This window comes from Salvelinus fontinalis, unplaced genomic scaffold, assembly GCF_029448725.1.
Source record: "Salvelinus fontinalis isolate EN_2023a unplaced genomic scaffold, ASM2944872v1 scaffold_0213, whole genome shotgun sequence".
Lineage (NCBI taxonomy): Eukaryota > Metazoa > Chordata > Actinopteri > Salmoniformes > Salmonidae > Salvelinus > Salvelinus fontinalis.
The window spans coordinates 82501-102500 of record NW_026600422.1 but is presented as its reverse complement, the minus strand read 5'-3'; the positions used below and the strand labels follow the sequence as shown (position 1 = coordinate 102500).

Below are 20000 nucleotides of genomic sequence, written 5' to 3'. Positions count from 1 at the left end.
ATGGAAACTAGATCCCTGGTAAACAGGAAATACCCTCTGAAGCAAGCTTCCTGAAAATGGAAACTAGATCCCTGGTATACAGGAAATACCCTCTGAAGCAAGCTTCCTGAAAATGGAAACTAGATCCCTGGTAAACAGGAAATACCCTCTGAAGCAAGCTTCCTGAAAATGGAAACTAGATCCCTGGTAAACAGGAAATACCCTCTGAAGCAAGCTTCCTGAAAATGGAAACTAGATCCCTGGTAAACAGGAAATACCCTCTGAAGCAAGCTTCCTGAAAATGGAAACTAGATCCCTGGTAAACAGGAAATACCCTCTGAAGCAAGCTTCCTGAAAATGGAAACTAGATCCCTGGTAAACAGGAAATACCCTCTGAAGCAAGCTTCCTGAAAATGGAAACTAGATCCCTGGTAAACAGGAAATACCCTCTGAAGCAAGCTTCCTGAAAATGGAAACTAGATCCCTGGTAAACAGAAAATACCCTCTGAAGCAAGCTTCCTGAAAATGGAAACTAGATCCCTGGTAAACAGAAAATACCCTCTGAAGCAAGCTTCCTGAAAATGGAAACTAGATCCCTGGTAAACAGGAAATACCCTCTGAAGCAAGCTTCCTGAAAATGGAAACTAGATCTCTGGTAAACAGGAAATACCCTCTGAAGCAAGCTTCCTGAAAATGGAAACTAGATCCCTGGTAAACAGGAAATACCCTCTGAAGCAAGCTTCCTGAAAATGGAAACTAGATCCCTGGTAAACAGGAAATACCCTCTGAAGCAAGCTTCCTGAAAATGGAAACTAGATCCCTGGTAAACAGAAAATACCCTCTGAAGCAAGCTTCCTGAAAATGGAAACTAGATCCCTGGTAAAAAGGAAATATCCTCTGAAGCAAGCTTCCTGAAAATGGAAACTAGATCCCTGGTATACAGAAAATACCCGAGCTCTGAAGCAAGCTTCCTGAAAATGGAAACGGAAATGGCGCCACACCAAACTGGAAGTCGTCCGACTAGCTTGGAAAGACATTACCGTGCAGTATCGAAGAGCCCTCACTGCTGCTCCATCATCCTACTTTTACAACCTGATTTAGGAGAATAAGAACAATCCAGAATACAGTTTTTATACGGTCACAAAACTAACTAAAAAAGCAGCATTCCCCAAGAAGGTGGCCTTCATTATTTTATTTAACAAGGCAAGTCAGTTAAAAACTAATTCTTATTTACAATGACGGCCTACCAAAAGGCCTCCTACGGGGGCTGGGATTCAAATTAAAAAAATAAAATATAAATATAGGACAAAACACATCACAACAAGAGAGACAACACAACACTACATAAAGAGAGACCTAAGACAACAACATAGCAAGGCAGCAACACATGACAACACAGCATGGTAGCAAACCACGGTACAAACATTGTTGGGCACAGACAACAGCACAAAGGGCAAGAAGGTAGAGACAACAATACATCACACAAAGCAGCCACAACTGTCAGTAAGAGTGTCCATGATGGAGTCTTTGAATGAAGAGATTGAGATAAAACTGTCCAGTTTGAGTGTTTGTTGCAGCTCGTTCCAGTCGCTAGCTGCAGTGAACTGAAAAGAGGAGCGACCCAGGGATGTGTGTGCTTCGGGGACCTTTAACAGAATGTGACTGGCAGAACGGGTGTTGTATGTGGAGGATGAGGGCTGCAGTAGATATCTCAGATAGGGGAGGGTGAGGCCTAAGAGGGTTTTATAAATAAGCATCAACCAGTGGGTCTTGCGACGGGTATACAGAGATGACCAGTTTACAGAGGAGTACAGAGTGCAGTGATGTGTTCTATAAGGAGCATTGGTGGTAAATCTGATGGCCGAATGGTAAAGAACATCTCTGTAATCTAGCATGGGTAGGATGGTCATCTGAATCAGGGTTAGTTTGGCAGCTGGGGTGAAAGAGGAGCGATTACAATAGAGTAAACCAAGTCTAGATTTAACTTTAACCTGCAGCTTTGATATGTGCTGAGAGAAGGACAGTGTACCGTCTAGCCAGTGTACCGTCTCCCAAGTACTTGTATGAGGTGACTACCTCAAGCTCTAAACCCTCAGAGGTAGTAATCACACCTGTGGGGAGAGAGGCATTCTTCTTACCAAACCACATGACCTTTGTTTTGGAGGTGTTCAGAACAAGGTTAATAAGGGTAGAGAAATCTTGTTGGACACTAAGAAAGCATGTTGGACACAGAGAAAGCATGTTGGACACAGAGAAAGCATGTTGGACACAGAGAAAGCATGTTGGACACAGAGAAAGCATGTTGGACACAGAGAAATCTTGTTGGACACAGAGAAATCTTGTTGGACACAGAGAAAGCATGTTGGACACAGAGAAAGCATGTTGGACACAGAGAAAGCATGTTGGACACAGAGAAAGCTTGTTGGACACAGAGAAATCTTGTTGGACACAGAGAAAGCTTGTTGGACACAGAGAAAGCTTGTTGGACACAGAGAAAGCTTGTTGGACACAGAGAAAGCTTGTTGGACACAGAGAAATCTTGTTGGACACAGAGAAATCTTGTTGGACACAGAGAAAGCATGTTGGACACAGAGAAAGCTTGTTGGACACAGAGAAAGCTTGTTGGACACAGAGAAAGCTTGTTGGACACAGAGAAAGCTTGTTGGACACAGAGAAAGCTTGTTGGACACTAAGAAAGCATGTTGGACACAGAGAAAGCTTGTTGGACACTAAGAAAGCTTGTTGGACACTAAGAAAGCTTGTTGGACACAGAGAAAGCATGTTGGACACAGAGAAAGCTTGTTGGACACAGAGAAAGCTTGTTGGACACAGAGAAAGCTTGTTGGACACTAAGAAAGCATGTTGGACACAGAGAAAGCTTGTTGGACACTAAGAAAGCTTGTTGGACACTAAGAAAGCTTGTTGGACACAGAGAAAGCTTGTTGGACACAGAGAAAGCTTGTTGGACACTAAGAAAGATTGTTGGACACTAAGAAAGATTGTTGGACACAGAGAAAGCTTGTTGGACACAGAGAAAGCTTTGTTGTAGAGTGTTTAACCCAACATCCGGGGAGGGGCCAGCTGAGTATAAGACTGTATCATCTGCATATATAAATGGACGAGAGGGCTTCTTAATACGAAGAGATCGTGATCATTAGAAATAAAATGAAGGACTCCTCTTTGCGTGTTTCTCCAAAGCTCAGTTGTCCTGAGTCTGCACACAACTGCCAGGACCTAGGATCAATGGAGACACAGGTTTTTTTGAGTCATGGCCTCTAACCCTTCCAGCTGCCTACTGGACCGTATTCCAACTAAACTACTGAAAGAGCTGCTTCCTGTGCTTGGCCCTCTCCTATGTTGAACATAATAAAAGGTTTCCTGTCCTCCTGATGTGAACCAAACTCACTAAAAGTGGCAGTAATAAAGCCTCTCCAAACCTTGACCCGGATCAATTAAAAATGATCTTCCTGTATCCAATCTTCCATTCCTCTACAAATGTTTAGAAAAAGCTGTTGCGCAGCAACTCACTGCCTTTCTGAAGACAAACAATGTATACGAAATGCTTCAGTCTGGTTTTAGACCCCATCATAGCACTGAGACTGCACTTGTGAAGGTGGTAAATGACCTTTTAATGGCGTCAGACCGAGGCTCTGCATCTGTCCTCGTGCTACTAGACCTTAGTGCTGCCTTTGACACCATCGATCACCACATTCTTTTGGAGAGACTGGAAACCCAAATTGGTCTACACGGACAAGTTCTGGCCTGGTTTAGATCTTACCTGTCGGAAAGATATCAGTTTGTCTCTGTGAATGGTTTGTCCTCTGACAAATAAACTGTACATTTCGGTGTTCCTCAAGGTTCCGCTTTAGGAACCACTATTGTTTTCACTATATATTTGACCTCTTGGTGATGTCATTCGGAAACATAATGTTAACTTTCACCGCTATGCGGATGATACACCTGGTCCCGTGTGGCTCAGTTGGTAGAGCATGGCGCTTGCAACGCCAGGGTTGTGGGTTCATTCCCCACGGGGGGACCAGGATGAATATGTATGAACTTTCTAATTTGTAAGTCGCTCTGGATAAGAGCGTCTGCTAAATGACTTCAAATTTAAAATGTAATACACAGCTGTACATTTTCAATGAAACATGGTGAAACCCCAAAATTACCTTCCTGGAAGCCTGTGTTTCAGACATAAGGAAGTGGATGGAGGTAAATGTTCGAATCTAGTTCTAAGTCCCAAGAAAGATCTGCCGTTTGATCTGACAATCTCAATGGTTGTACATTCTCAAACCAAACTGTGAACGATCTGGGCGTTACTCTGGACACTGTGAAGAACCTGGGTGTTACTCTGGACCCTGTGAAGGATCCTGGGCGTTACTCTGGACCCTGTGAAGGACCTGGGTGTTACTCTGGACCCTGTGAAGGACCTGGGTGTTACTCTGGACCCTGTGAAGGACCTGGGTGTTACTCTGGACCCTGTGAAGGACCTATAGGCCTTCAGTGTGTGACAGGTTAGTACAGTGGTGAACCTATAGGCCTTCAGTGGTGAACCTTCAGTGGTGAACCTATAGGCCTTCAGTGGTGAACCTATAGACCTTCAGTGGTGAACCTTCAGTGGTGAACCTATAAACCTTCAGTGGTGAACCTATAGGCCTTCAGTGGTGAACCTATAGGCCTTCAGTGGTGAACCTTCAGTGGTGAACCTATAGGCCTTCAGTGGTGAACCTATAGACCTTCAGTGGTGAACCTATAGACCTTCAGTGGTGAACCTATAGGCCTTCAGTGGTGAACCTATAGGCCTTCAGTGGTGAACCTATAGGCCTTCAGTGGTGAACCTATAGACCTTCAGTGGTGAACCTATAGACCTTCAGTGGTGAACCTATAGGCCTTCAGTGGTGAACCTATAGGCCTTCAGTGGTGAACCTATAGGCCTTCAGTGGTGAACCTATAGACCTTCAGTGGTGAACCTATAGACCTTCAGTGGTGAACCTATAGACCTTCAGTGGTGAACCTATAGACCTTCAGTGGTGAACCTATAGTCCTTCAGTGGTGAACCTATAGGTCTTCAGTGGTGAACCTATAGGCCTTCAGTGGTGAACCTATAGACCTTCAGTGGTGAACCTTCAGTGGTGAACCTATAGGCCTTCAGTGGTGAACCTATAGGCCTTCAGTGGTGAACCTATAGGCCTTCAGTGGTGAACCTATAGACCTTCAGTGGTGAACCTATAGGTCTTCAGTGGTGAACCTATAGACCTTCAGTGGTGAACCTTCAGTGGTGAACCTATAGACCTTCAGTGGTGAACCTATAGACCTTCAGTGGTGAACCTATAGGCCTTCAGTGGTGAACCTATAGACCTTCAGTGGTGAACCTTCAGTGGTGAACCTATAGACCTTCAGTGGTGAACCTATAGGCCTTCAGTGGTGAACCTATAGGCCTTCAGTGGTGAACCTATAGACCTTCAGTGGTGAACCTTCAGTGGTGAACCTATAGGCCTTCAGTGGTGAACCTATAGACCTTCAGTGGTGAACCTATAGACCTTCAGTGGTGAACCTATAGACCTTCAGTGGTGAACCTTCAGTGGTGAACCTATAGACCTTCAGTGGTGAACCTTCAGTGGTGAACCTATAGGCCTTCAGTGGTGAACCTATAGGCCTTCAGTGGTGAACCTATAGACCTTCAGTGGTGAACCTATAGACCTTCAGTGGTGAACCTATAGACCTTCAGTGGTGAACCTTCAGTGGTGAACCTATAGTCCTTCAGTGGTGAACCTATAGGCCTTCAGTGGTGAACCTATAGACCTTCAGTGGTGAACCTATAGACCTTCAGTGGTGAACCTATAGACCTTCAGTGGTGAACCTATAGGCCTTCAGTGGTGAACCTATAGACCTTCAGTGGTGAACCTTCAGTGGTGAACCTATAGACCTTCAGTGGTGAACCTTCAGTGGTGAACCTATAGACCTTCAGTGGTGAACCTATAGGCCTTCAGTGGTGAACCTATAGGCCTTCAGTGGTGAACCTATAGACCTTCAGTGGTGAACCTTCAGTGGTGAACCTATAGGCCTTCAGTGGTGAACCTATAGACATTCAGTGGTGAACCTATAGACCTTCAGTGGTGAACCTTCAGTGGTGAACCTATAGACCTTCAGTGGTGAACCTTCAGTGGTGAACCTATAGGCCTTCAGTGGTGAACCTATAGGCCTTCAGTGGTGAACCTATAGACCTTCAGTGGTGAACCTATAGACCTTCACGGGTGAACCTATAGACCTTCAGTGGTGAACCTATAGTCCTTCAGTGGTGAACCTATAGGCCTTCAGTGGTGAACCTATAGACCTTCAGTGGTGAACCTATAGACCTTCAGTGGTGAACCTATAGACCTTCAGTGGTGAACCTATAGGCCTTCAGTGGTGAACCTATAGACCTTCAGTGGTGAACCTATAGACCTTCAGTGGTGAACCTGTAGGCCTTCAGTGGTGAACCTATAGACCTTCAGTGGTGAACCTATAGGCCTTCAGTGGTGAACCTATAGACCTTCAGTGGTGAACCTATAGACCTTCAGTGGTGAACCTTCAGTGGTGAACCTATAGACCTTCAGTGGTGAACCTTCAGTGGTGAACCTATAGGCCTTCAGTGGTGAACCTATAGGCCTTCAGTGGTGAACCTATAGACCTTCAGTGGTGAACCTATAGACCTTCAGTGGTGAACCTATAGACCTTCAGTGGTGAACCTTCAGTGGTGAACCTATAGACCTTCAGTGGTGAACCTTCAGTGGTGAACCTATAGGCCTTCAGTGGTGAACCTATAGACCTTCAGTGGTGAACCTATAGACCTTCAGTGGTGAACCTATAGACCTTCAGTGGTGAACCTATAGACCTTCAGTGGTGAACCTATAGACCTTCAGTGGTGAACCTTCAGTGGTGAACCTTCAGTGGTGAACCTATAGGCCTTCAGTGGTGAACCTAAAGACCTTCAGTGGTGAACCTTCAGGGGTGAACCTTCAGTGGTGAACCTTCAGTGGTGAACCTTCAGTGGTGAACCTTCAGTGGTGAACCTATAGACCTTCAGTGGTGCACCTATAGACCTTCAGTGGTGAACCTTCAGTGGTGAACCTATAGACCTTCAGTGGTGAACCTATAGGCCTTCAGTGGTGAACCTATAGACCTTCAGTGGTGAACCTATAGACCTTCAGTGGTGAACCTATAGACCTTCAGTGGTGAACCTATAGACCTTCAGTGGTGAACCTATAGGCCTTCAGTGGTGAACCTTCAGTGGTGAACCTATAGGCCTTCAGTGGTGAACCTATAGGCCTTCAGTGGTGAACCTATAGACCTTCAGTGGTGAACCTATAGACCTTCAGTGGTGAACCTATAGGCCTTCAGTGGTGAACCTTCAGGGGTGAACCTATAGACCTTCAGTGGTGAACCTATAGGCCTTCAGTGGTGAACCTATAGACCTTCAGTGGTGAACCTATAGACCTTCAGTGGTGAACCTTCAGTGGTGAACCTATAGACCTTCAGTGGTGAACCTATAGACCTTCAGTGGTGAACTTTCAGTGGTGAACCTATAGACCTTCAGTGGTGAACCTTCAGTGGTGAACCTATAGACCTTCAGTGGTGAACCTATAGGCCTTCAGTGGTGAACCTATAGACCTTCAGTGGTGAACCTTCAGTGGTGAACCTATAGACCTTCAGTGGTGAACCTTCAGTGGTGAACCTATAGACCTTCAGTGGTGAACCTATAGACCTTCAGTGGTGAACCTTCAGTGGTGAACCTATAGACCTTCAGTGGTGAACCTTCAGTGGTGAACCTATAGGCCTTCAGTGGTGAACCTATAGGCCTTCAGTGGTGAACCTATAGGCCTTCAGTGGTGAACCTATAGACCTTCAGTGGTGAACCTATAGACCTTCAGTGGTGAACCTTCAGTGGTGAACCTATAGTCCTTCAGTGGTGAACCTATAGGCCTTCAGTGGTGAACCTATAGACCTTCAGTGGTGAACCTATAGACCTTCAGTGGTGAACCTATAGACCTTCAGTGGTGAACCTATAGGCCTTCAGTGGTGAACCTATAGACCTTCAGTGGTGAACCTATAGGCCTTCAGTGGTGAACCTATAGGCCTTCAGTGGTGAACCTGTAGGCCTTCAGTGGTGAACCTATAGACCTTCAGTGGTGAACCTATAGGCCTTCAGTGGTGAACCTATAGACCTTCAGTGGTGAACCTATAGACCTTCAGTGGTGAACCTTCAGTGGTGAACCTATAGACCTTCAGTGGTGAACCTTCAGTGGTGAACCTATAGGCCTTCAGTGGTGAACCTATAGGCCTTCAGTGGTGAACCTATAGACCTTCAGTGGTGAACCTATAGACCTTCAGTGGTGAACCTATAGACCTTCAGTGGTGAACCTTCAGTGGTGAACCTATAGACCTTCAGTGGTGAACCTTCAGTGGTGAACCTATAGGCCTTCAGTGGTGAACCTATAGACCTTCAGTGGTGAACCTATAGACCTTCAGTGGTGAACCTGTAGGCCTTCAGTGGTGAACCTATAGACCTTCAGTGGTGAACCTATAGGCCTTCAGTGGTGAACCTATAGACCTTCAGTGGTGAACCTATAGACCTTCAGTGGTGAACCTTCAGTGGTGAACCTATAGACCTTCAGTGGTGAACCTTCAGTGGTGAACCTATAGACCTTCAGTGGTGAACCTTCAGTGGTGAACCTATAGACCTTCAGTGGTGAACCTATAGGCCTTCAGTGGTGAACCTATAGACCTTCAGTGGTGAACCTATAGTCCTTCAGTGGTGAACCTATAGGCCTTCAGTGGTGAACCTATAGACCTTCAGTGGTGAACCTATAGACCTTCAGTGGTGAACCTATAGACCTTCAGTGGTGAACCTATAGGCCTTCAGTGGTGAACCTATAGACCTTCAGTGGTGAACCTATAGGCCTTCAGTGGTGAACCTATAGACCTTCAGTGGTGAACCTGTAGGCCTTCAGTGGTGAACCTATAGACCTTCAGTGGTGAACCTATAGGCCTTCAGTGGTGAACCTATAGACCTTCAGTGGTGAACCTTCAGTGGTGAACCTATAGTCCTTCAGTGGTGAACCTATAGTCCTTCAGTGGTGAACCTATAGGCCTTCAGTGGTGAACCTATAGACCTTCAGTGGTGAACCTATAGACCTTCAGTGGTGAACCTATAGACCTTCAGTGGTGAACCTATAGGCCTTCAGTGGTGAACCTATAGACCTTCAGTGGTGAACCTATAGACCTTCAGTGGTGAACCTTCAGTGGTGAACCTATAGACCTTCAGTGGTGAACCTTCAGTGGTGAACCTATAGGCCTTCAGTGGTGAACCTATAGACCTTCAGTGGTGAACCTATAGACCTTCAGTGGTGAACCTTCAGTGGTGAACCTATAGTCCTTCAGTGGTGAACCTATAGGCCTTCAGTGGTGAACCTATAGACCTTCAGTGGTGAACCTATAGACCTTCAGTGGTGAACCTATAGACCTTCAGTGGTGAACCTATAGGCCTTCAGTGGTGAACCTATAGACCTTCAGTGGTGAACCTATAGGCCTTCAGTGGTGAACCTATAGACCTTCAGTGGTGAACCTGTAGGCCTTCAGTGGTGAACCTATAGACCTTCAGTGGTGAACCTATAGGCCTTCAGTGGTGAACCTATAGACCTTCAGTGGTGAACCTATAGACCTTCAGTGGTGAACCTTCAGTGGTGAACCTATAGACCTTCAGTGGTGAACCTATAGGCCTTCAGTGGTGAACCTATAGGCCTTCAGTGGTGAACCTATAGACCTTCAGTGGTGAACCTATAGGCCTTCAGTGGTGAACCTATAGACCTTCAGTGGTGAACCTATAGACCTTCAGTGGTGAACCTATAGGCCTTCAGTGGTGAACCTATAGACCTTCAGTGGTGAACCTTCAGTGGTGAACCTATAGACCTTCAGTGGTCAACCTTCAGTGGTGAACCTATAGGCCTTCAGTGGTGAACCTATAGGCCTTCAGTGGTGAACCTTCAGTGGTGAACCTATAGACCTTCAGTGGTGAACCTTCAGTGGTGAACCTATAGGCCTTCAGTGGTGAACCTATAGACCTTCAGTGGTGAACCTATAGGCCTTCAGTGGTGAACCTATAGACCTTCAGTGGTGAACCTTCAGTGGTGAACCTATAGACCTTCAGTGGTGAACCTTCAGTGGTGAACCTATAGACCTTCAGTCGTGAACCTATAGGCCTTCAGTGGTGAACCTATAGGCCTTCAGTGGTGAACCTATAGACCTTCAGTGGTGAACCTTCAGTGGTGAACCTATAGGCCTTCAGTGGTGAACCTATAGACCTTCAGTGGTGAACCTATAGACATTCAGTGGTGAACCTATAGACCTTCAGTGGTGAACCTATAGACCTTCAGTGGTGAACCTTCAGTGGTGAACCTATAGACCTTCAGTGGTGAACCTTCAGTGGTGAACCTATAGGCCTTCAGTGGTGAACCTATAGGCCTTCAGTGGTGAACCTATAGAACTTCAGTGGTGAACCTATAGACCTTCAGTGGTGAACCTATAGACCTTCAGTGGTGAACCTTCAGTGGTGAACCTATAGTCCTTCAGTGGTGAACCTATAGGCCTTCAGTGGTGAACCTATAGACCTTCAGTGGTGAACCTTCAGTGGTGAACCTATAGACCTTCAGTGGTGAACCTTCAGTGGTGAACCTATAGACCTTCAGTGGTGAACCTATAGGCCTTCAGTGGTGAACCTATAGACCTTCAGTGGTGAACCTATAGACCCCCCCCCCCCCCCCCCCCCTACAGTATCTGAAGCTGATAGGACAACAGTTACCTGGTTAACTCATTCATCCTGGTTCTGGGACAGCCCCCCCCTACAGTATCTGAAGCTGATAGGACAACAGTTACCTGGTTAACTCATTCATCCTGGTTCTGGGACAGGCCCCCCCCCCCCCCCCCCTACAGTATCTGAAGCTGATAGGACAACAGTTACCTGGTTAACTCATTCATCCTGGTTCTGGGACAGCCCCCCCCCCCCCCTACAGTATCTGAAGCTGATAGGACAACAGTTACCTGGTTAACTCATTCATCCTGGTTCTGGGACAGCCCACCCCCCCCCCCCCCCCTACAGTATCTGAAGCTGATAGGACAACAGTTACCTGGTTAACTCATTCATCCTGGTTCTGGGACAGGCCCCCCCCCCCACAGTATCTGAAGCTGATAGGACAACAAACCATAGACAGCAGATTCAATATAAAGAAAATACTTTATTACATATTATAGGTTATAATACAATACATTTGCATTGAACAAGCATATTTTTGGTCTGTCGGGTGTGTGTGTGTGTGTGTGTGTGTGTGTGTGTGTGTGTGTGTGTGTGTGTGTGTGTGTGTGTGTGTGTGTGTGTGTGTGTGTGTGTGTGTGTGTGTGTGTGTGTGTGTGTGTTCAGAAGGAGAAGTACTTGGTGTACCACTCCTGCCTCTGAGGGTCCCGCCCCTCTGCCCCCTGGTCACTCCCCCTCTGCTCCAAATATGGGCTCCTGGAGAACACAGGAAGCACATTTTAGACTGCTGGGGGGTCGACAGACAGACAGACAGACAGACAGACAGACAGACAGACAACTATATGGTGATATTCTTAGACAGAGAAGGTCATTGGGCTTCGGGACATTTGTGAAAGAACACATTCAGCGCTATTGGCTGTGTTGTTTCCATAGATACAGTATCTGTTACCTGGTTGGCTGGCTGTTCAGGTGTGGGCGGAGCTCCTGCGAGGGTGAGGTGACGTGTCGAATCCCGTGTCGAGGCTCGGGGAGGGGGGATGGACAGAGGGGGAGAGGGGTGGTGGGAGCAGGGGGGAGGGGAGTGGGGGTACGAGAGAGAGGGCCGCGACCGCCGGGTTCCAAACTGGGAGACCTGGGAGTACGGGGGAGAGAGGGGGAGGAACGGGGGAGAGAGCAGGAGGCGTAGGGCAGAGTTGAGGAGGGGTGTTGGGGGAGGCAGGGGGAGGGGGTGTCGTGGGGGAGGAGGACGCTCCTCTCGTAGGCGCTGAGGTTTGGAATGCTGGAGACGCGGGGCGGAGACTCCTCCACACGCTTCCTCTGAAACACAACGTCATGACAACATTCACACAATGTCACCAATACAACACAGTGAAACACTAGTTAATCCCACCAATACAACACAGTGAAACACTAGTTAATCCCACCAATACAACACAGTGAAACACTAGTTAATCCCACCAATACAACACTAGTTAATCCCACCAATACAACACAGTGAAACACTAGTTAATCCCACCAATACAACACAGTGAAACACTAGTTAATCCCACCAATACAACACAGTGAGACACTAGTTAATCCCACCAATACAACACTAGTTAATCCCACCAATACAACACTAATTAATCCCACAAATATAACACTAGTTAATCCCACTGATACAACACTAGTTAATCCCACCGATACAACACTAGTTAATCCCACTGATACAACACTAGTTAATCCCACTGATACAACACTAGTTAATCCCACTGATACAACACTAGTTAATCCCACTGATACAACACTAGATAATCCCACCAATACAACACAGTGAAACACTAGTTAATCCCACCGATACAACACAGTGAAACACTAGTTAATCCCACCAATACAACACAGTGAAACACTAGTTAATCCCACCAATACAACACAGTGAGACACTAGTTAATCCCACCAATACAACACTAGTTAATCCCACCAATACAACACTAATTAATCCCACAAATATAACACTAGTTAATCCCACTGATACAACACTAGTTAATCCCACTGATACAACACTAGTTAATCCCACCGATACAACACTAGTTAATCCCACTGATACAACACTAGTTAATCCCACTGATACAACACTAGTTAATCCCACCAATACAACACAAGTTAATCCCACCGATACAACACAGTGAGACACTAGTTAATGCCACCAATGCAACACTAGTTAATCCCACCAATACAACACTAGTTAATCCCACCAATACAACACTAGTTAATCCCACCAATACAACACAGTAAAACACTAGCTAATCCCACCGATACAACACTAGTTAATCCCACCAATATAACACTAGTTAATCCCACCAATACAACACAGTGAAACACTAGTTAATCCCACCGATACAACACAGTGAGACACTAGTTAATCCCACCAATACAACACTAGTTAATCCCACCAATACAACACTAGTTAATCCCACCAATACAACACTAGTTAATCCCACCAATACAACACTAGTTAATCCCACTGATACAACACAGTGAAACACTAGTTAATCCCACCAATACAACACAGTGAAACACTAGTTAATCCCACCAATACAACACAGTGAAACACTAGTTAATCCCACCAATACAACACAGTGAAACACTAGTTAATCCCACCAATACAACACCAGTTAATCCCACCAATACAACACTAGTTAATCCCACCAATAAAACAGTAGTTAATCCCACCGATACAACACAGTGAGACACTAGTTAATCCCACCAATACAACACTAGTTAATCCCACCAATACAACACAGTAAAACACTAGTTAATCCCACTGATACAACACTAGTTAATCCCACCAATACAACACAGTGAGACACTAGTTAATCCCACCAATACAACACAGTGAAACACTAGTTAATCCCACCAATACAACACAGTGAAACACTAGTTAATCCCACCAATACAACACTAGTTAATCCCACCAATACAACACAGTGAAACACTAGTTAATCCCACCAATACAACACTAGTTAATCCCACCAATACAACACAGTGAAACACTAGTTAATCCCACCAATACAACACAGTGAAACACTAGTTAATCCCACCAATACAACACCAGTTAATCCCACCGATATAACACTAGTTAATCCCACCAATACAACACAGTGAAACACTAGTTAATCCCACCAATACAACACAGTGAGACACTAGTTAATCCCACCGATATAACACAGTGAAACACTAGTTAATCCCACCGATACAACGCAGTGAGACACTAGTTAATCCCACCAATACAACACTAGTTAATCCCACCAATACAACACAGTAAAACACTAGTTAATCCCACCAATACAACACTAGTTAATCCCACCAATACAACACTAGTTAATCCCACCAATACAACACTAGTTAATCCCACCAATACAACACAGTGAGACACTATTTAATCCCACCAATACAACACTAGTTAATCCCACCAATACAACACAGTGAGACACTAGTTAATCCCACCGATACAACACAGTGAAACACTAGTTAATCCCACCAATATAACACAGTGAAACACTAGTTAATCCCACCAATACAACACTAGTTAATCCCACCAATACAACACAGTAAAACACTAGTTAATCCCACCAATACAACACTAGTTAATCCCACCAATACAACACAGTGAAACACTAGTTAATCCCACCAATACAACACAGTGAAACACTAGTTAATCCCACCAATACAACACAGTGAAACACTAGTTAATCCCACCAATACAACACAGTGAAACACTAGTTAATCCCACCAATACAACACAGTGAAACACTAGTTAATCCCACCAATACAACACAGTGAAACACTAGTTAATCCCACCAATACAACACTAGTTAATCCCACCAATACAACACTAGTTAATCCCACCAATACAACACTAGGTAATCCCACCAATACAACACTAGTTAATCCCACCAATACAACACTAGTTAATCCCACCAATACAACACTAGTTAATCCCACCAATACAACACTAGTTAATCCCACCAATACAACACAGTGAAACACTAGTTAATCCCACCAATACAACACAGTAAAACAGTAGTTAATCCCACCAATACAACACTAGTTAATCCCACCAATACAACACAGTGAAACACTAGTTAATCCCACCAATACAACACTAGTTAATCCCACCAATACAACACAGTGAAACACTAGTTAATCCCACCAATACAACACAGTGAAAAACTAGTTAATCCCACCATTACAACACAGTGAAACACTAGTTAATCCCACCAATACAACACAGTGAGACACTAGTTAATCCCACCAATACATCACTAGTTTATCCCACCAATACAACACTAGTTAATCCCACCAATACAACACTAGTTAATCCCACCAATACAACACTAGTTAATCCCACCAATACAACACAGTGAAACACTAGTTAATCCCACCAATATAACACTAGTTAATCCCACCAATACATCACTAGTTTATCCCACCAATACAACACTAGTTAATCCCACCAATACAACACTAGTTAATCCCACCAATATAACACTAGTTAATCCCACCAATATAACACTAGTTAATCCCACTGATACAACACAGTGAAACATAAAGACAACAGAGGAGTGTGTGTGTCACCCTCATTGTTGGTGTAACGATCCCGGGGTGTGGCCTGTTGTCATGGAGCCTGAGGGTTCCGTTGTCCCCGGCAACCGGAGGATGAAGCTGCAGCTGATGTCGTTCCTCCTGGAGAAACAATGAGACATCAGGTGTGGGGCAGGTGTGGGGTAGGTGTGTGGTAGGAGTGGGGTAGGAGTGGGGTAGGTGTGGGGTTGGTGTGGGGTAGGTGTGGGGTAGGAGTGGGGTAGGTTTGTGGTAGGTGTGGGGTAGGAGTGTGTGGAGTAGGAGTGTGGTAGGTGTGGGGTAGGAGTGTGGTAGGTGTGGGGTAGGAATGGGGTAGGTGTGTGTGGAGTAGGAGTGGGGTAGGAGTGGGGTAGGTGTGGGGTAGGTGTGGGGTAGGTGTGTGTGGGGTAGGTGTGGGGTAGGAGTGTGTGGGGTAGGTTTGTGGTAGGTGTGGGGTAGGAGTGTGTGGGGTAGATGTGGGGTAGGAGTGTGTGGTAGGAGTGGGGTAGGAGTGGGGTAGGAGTGTGTGGGGTAGGTGTGTGGTAGGAGTGGGGTAGGAGTGTGTGGGGTAGGTTTGTGGTAGGAGTGTGTGGGGTAGGTTTGTGGTAGGAGTGTGTGGGGTAGATGTGTGGTAGGTGTGGGGTAGGAGTGTGGTAGGTGTGGGGTAGGAATGGGGTAGGTGTGTGTGGAGTAGGAGTGGGGTAGGAGTGGGGTAGGAGTGTGGGGTAGGAGTGTGGTAGGAGTGTGTGGGGTAGGTGTGGGGTAGGAGTGTGTGGGGTAGGTGTGTGGTAGGTGTGGGGTAGGACGGTGTGTGGTAGGTGTGGGGTAGGAGTGTGGTAGGTGTGGGGGTAGGAGTGTGTGGGGTAGGTGTGGGGTAGGTGTGTGTGGGGTAGATGTGTGGTAGGTGTGGGGTAGGTGTGGGGTAGGAGTGTGTGGGGTAGATGTGTGGTAGGTGTGGGATAGGAGTGGGGTAGGAGTGTGGTAGGTGTGGGGTAGGAATGGGGTAGGTGTGTGGTAGGAGTGGGGTGGGAGTGGGGTAGGAGTGTGTGGAGTAGGTGTGTGGTAGGTGTGGGGTAGGAGTGTGTGGGGTAGATGTGGGGTAGGAATGGGGTATGAATGTGGTAGGTGTGGGGTAGGAGTGTGGTAGGACTGTGGTAGGTGGGGGTAGGTGTATGGGGTAAGTGTAGGGTAGGTGTGGGGTCGGTGTGTTGGGTAAGTGTGGGGTAGATGTTTGGGGTAAGTGTAGGGTAGGTATGGGGGGGTAAGTGTGGGGTAGGTATGGGGTAGGTGTGGGGTAGGTGTGTTGGGTAAGTGTGGGGTAGGTGTGGGATAGGTGTGTGGGGTAAGTGTAGGGTAGGTGGGTGGGGTAGGTATGTGGTAGGTGCAGGGTAGGTGTATGGTGTGTGGGGTAAGTGTAGGGTAGGTGTGGGGTAGATATGGGGTAGGTGTGTTGGGTAAGTGTGGGATAGGTGTGTGGGGTAAGTGTGTGGGGTAAGTATGGGGTAGGTGTGTTGGGTAAGTGTGGGATATGTGTGTGGTAGGTGTATGGGGTAAGTGTGGGATAGGAGTGTGGGGTAAGTGTAGGGTAGGTGTGTGGGGTGAGTGTAGGGTAGGTGTGGGGTAAGTGTAGGGTAGGTGTTGGGTAGGTGTGTGGGGTAAGTGTTGGGTAGGTGTGTGGGGTGAGTGTAGGGTAGGTGTGGGGTAAGTGTAGGGTAGGTGTGGGGTAAGTGTAGGGTAGGTGTTGGGTAGGTGTGTGGGGTAAGTGTGGGGTAAGTGTAGGGGGTAAGTGTGGGGTAGGTGTGGGGTAAGTGTAGGGTAGGTGTGGGGGGTAAGTGTGGGGTAAGTGTGGGGTAAGTGTAGGGTAGGTGTGGGGGGTAAGTGTGGGGTAGGTGTAGGGTAGGTGTGGGGGGTAAGTGTGGGGTAGGGCGTGGGGTAGGTGTGTGGGGTAGGTGTGTGGGGTAGGTATGTGGGGTAGGGCGTGGGGTAGGTGTGTGGGGTAGGGCGTGGGATAGGTGTGGGGTAGGGCGTGGGGTAGGTGCGTGAGGTAGGTGTGGGGTAGGTGCGTGAGGTAAGTGTAGGGTAGGTGTTGGGTAGGTGTGGGGTAGGTGTGGGGTAGGTATGGGGTAGGTGTGTGGGGTAGGTGTGTGGGGTAGGTGTGTGGGGTAGGGCGTGGGGTAGGTGTGTGGGGTAGGGCGTGGGGTAGGTGTGTGGGGTAGGGCGTGGGGTAGGTGTGGGGTAGGTGTGGGGTAGGGCGTGGGGTAGGTGCGTGAGGTAGGTGTGGGGTAGGTGCGTGAGGTAAGTGTAGGGTAGGTGTTGGGTAGGTGTGTAGGGTAGGTGTGTGGGTTAGGTGTGTGGTAGGGAGTGGGGTAGGTGTAGGGTAGGTGTTGGGTAGGGCGTGGGGTAGGTGTGGGGTAGGTATGGGGTAGGGCATGGGGTAGGTGTGGGGTAGGTGCGTGAGGTAAGTGTAGGGTAGGTGTTGGGTAGGTGTGTAGGGTAGATGTGTAGGGTAGGTGTGTGGGTTAGGTGTGTGGTAGGGAGTGGGGTAGGTGTAGGGTAGGTGTGTGGGGTAAGTGTAGGGTAGGTGTGGGGGGTAGGTGTGTGTCAGTGTGGGGTAGGTGTGTGTCTGAGTGTGGGGTAGGTGTGTGTCTGAGTGTGGGGTAGGTGTGTGTAGGTGTGTGGGGTAGGTGTGTGTCTGAGTGTGGGGTAGATGTGTGTCTGAGTGTGGGGTAGGTGTGTGTCTGAGTGTGGGGTAGGTGTGTGTCTGAGTGTGGGGTAGGTGTGTGTCTGAGTGTGGGGTAGGTGTGTGTCTGAGTGTGGGGTAGGTGTGTGTAGGTGTGTGGGGTAGGTGTGTGTCTGAGTGTGGGGTAGGTGTGTGTCTGAGTGTGGGGTAGGTGTGTGTCTGAGTGTGGGGTAGGTGTGTGTCTGAGTGTGGGGTAGGTGTGTGTCTGAGTGTGGGGTAGGTGTGTGTCTGAGTGTGGGGTAGGTGTGTGTCTGAGTGTGGGGTAGGTGTGTGTCTGAGTGTGGGGTAGGTGTGTGTCTGAGTGTGGGGTAGGTGTGTGTCTGAGTGTGGGGTAGGTGTGTGGGGGGTAGGTGTGGGGTAGGTGTGTGTCTGAGTGTGGGGTAGGTGTGTGGGGTAGGTGTGTGGAGTAGGTGTGTGTATGAGTGTGGGGTAGGTGTGTGTCAGTGTGGGGTAGGTGTGTGTCTGAGTGTGGGGTAGGTGTGTGTATGAGTGTGGGGTAGATGTGTGTCTGAGTGTGGGGTAGGTGTGTGTATGAGTGTGGGGTAGGTGTGGGGTAGGTGTGTGTCTGAGTGTGGGGTAGGTGTGTGGGGGGTAGGTGTGGGGTAGGTGTGTGTCTGAGTGTGGGGTAGGTGTGTGTCTGAGTGTGGGGTAGGTGTGTGTCTGAGTGTGGGGTAGGTGTGTGTCTGAGTGTGGGGTAGGTGTGTGTCTGAGTGTGGGGTAGGTGTGTGTCTGAGTGTGGGGTAGGTGTGTGTCTGAGTGTGGGGTAGGTGTGTGTCTGAGTGTGGGGTAGGTGTGTGTCTGAGTGTGGGGTAGGTGTGTGTCTGAGTGTGGGGTAGGTGTGTGTCTGAGTGTGGGGTAGGTGTGTGTCTGAGTGTGGGGTAGGTGTGGGGGGTAGGTGTGGGGGGTAGGTGTGTGTATGAGTGTGGGGTAGATGTGTGTATGAGTGTGGGGTAGATGTGTGTATGAGTGTGGGGTAGGTGTGTGTCTGAGTGTGGGGTAGGTGTGTGTCTGAGTGTGGGGTAGATGTGTGTCTGAGTGTGGGGTAGGTGTGTGGGGTAGGTGTGTGTCTGAGTGTGGGGTAGGTGTGTGTCTGAGTGTGGGGTAGGTGTGTGTCTGAGTGTGGGGTAGATGTGTGTCTGAGTGTGGGGTAGGTGTGTGTAGGTGTGTGGGGTAGGTGTGTGTCTGAGTGTGGGGTAGATGTGTGTCTGAGTGTGGGGTAGGTGTGTGTCTGAGTGTGGGGTAGGTGTGTGTATGAGTGTGGGGTAGGTTTGTTTTCTTACCACCAAGCGTTTGATGAGTTGGTTTCTCTCAGTGAGTCTCTCCTGTAGTCTTCCCATCTGGAGATCATCACAGAGAGGAACCTCTCTCCTTCTGCACCTCTCCTCACGCTCCCGCAGCCTGGGAACACACACACACATTACACCCCTCTCCTCCTGCAGCCTGGGAACACACACACATTACACCCCTCTCCTCCTGCAGCCTGGGAACACACACACATTACACCCCTCTCCTCCTGCAGCCTGGGAACACACACACATTACACCCCTCTCCTCCTGCAGCCTGGGACCACACACACGTTACACCCCTCTCCTCCTGCAGCCTGGGAACACACACGTTAAACACACCCCTCTCCTCCTGCAGCCTGGGAACACACACCCCTCTCCTCCTGCAGCCTGGGAACACACACCCCTCTCCTCCTGCAGCCTGGGAACACACACCCCTCTCCTCCTGCAGCCTGGGAACACACCCTTCTCCTCCTGCAGCCTGGGAACACACACACATTACACCCCTCTCCTCCTGCAGCCTGGGAACACACACACATTACACCCCTCTCCTCCTGCAGCCTGGGAACACACATACGTTAACCACACCCCTCTCCTCCTGCAGCCTGGG

The 20000-nt window shown here is 47.9% G+C and overlaps 1 protein-coding gene across 4 annotated transcripts in view; it reads right to left on the bottom strand.

The window, feature by feature from the left end:
- Positions 1-11229: 11229 nt before the first annotated feature.
- fam184b (family with sequence similarity 184 member B) overlaps positions 11230-20000 on the bottom strand; it is a 36074-nt gene continuing 27303 nt past the window's right edge. For all 4 annotated transcript variants that reach the window (XM_055912779.1, XM_055912782.1, XM_055912783.1 and 1 more), the window contains 4 exons: positions 19388-19505; positions 15383-15490; positions 11715-12082; positions 11230-11521 (listed from right to left, as the gene is read on the bottom strand). In XM_055912779.1, the coding sequence (XP_055768754.1) occupies positions 11428-11521; positions 11715-12082; positions 15383-15490; positions 19388-19505 (688 nt within the window). In that variant the 3' untranslated portion in view covers positions 11230-11427. The remainder of the gene's footprint in view (positions 11522-11714; positions 12083-15382; positions 15491-19387; positions 19506-20000) is intronic.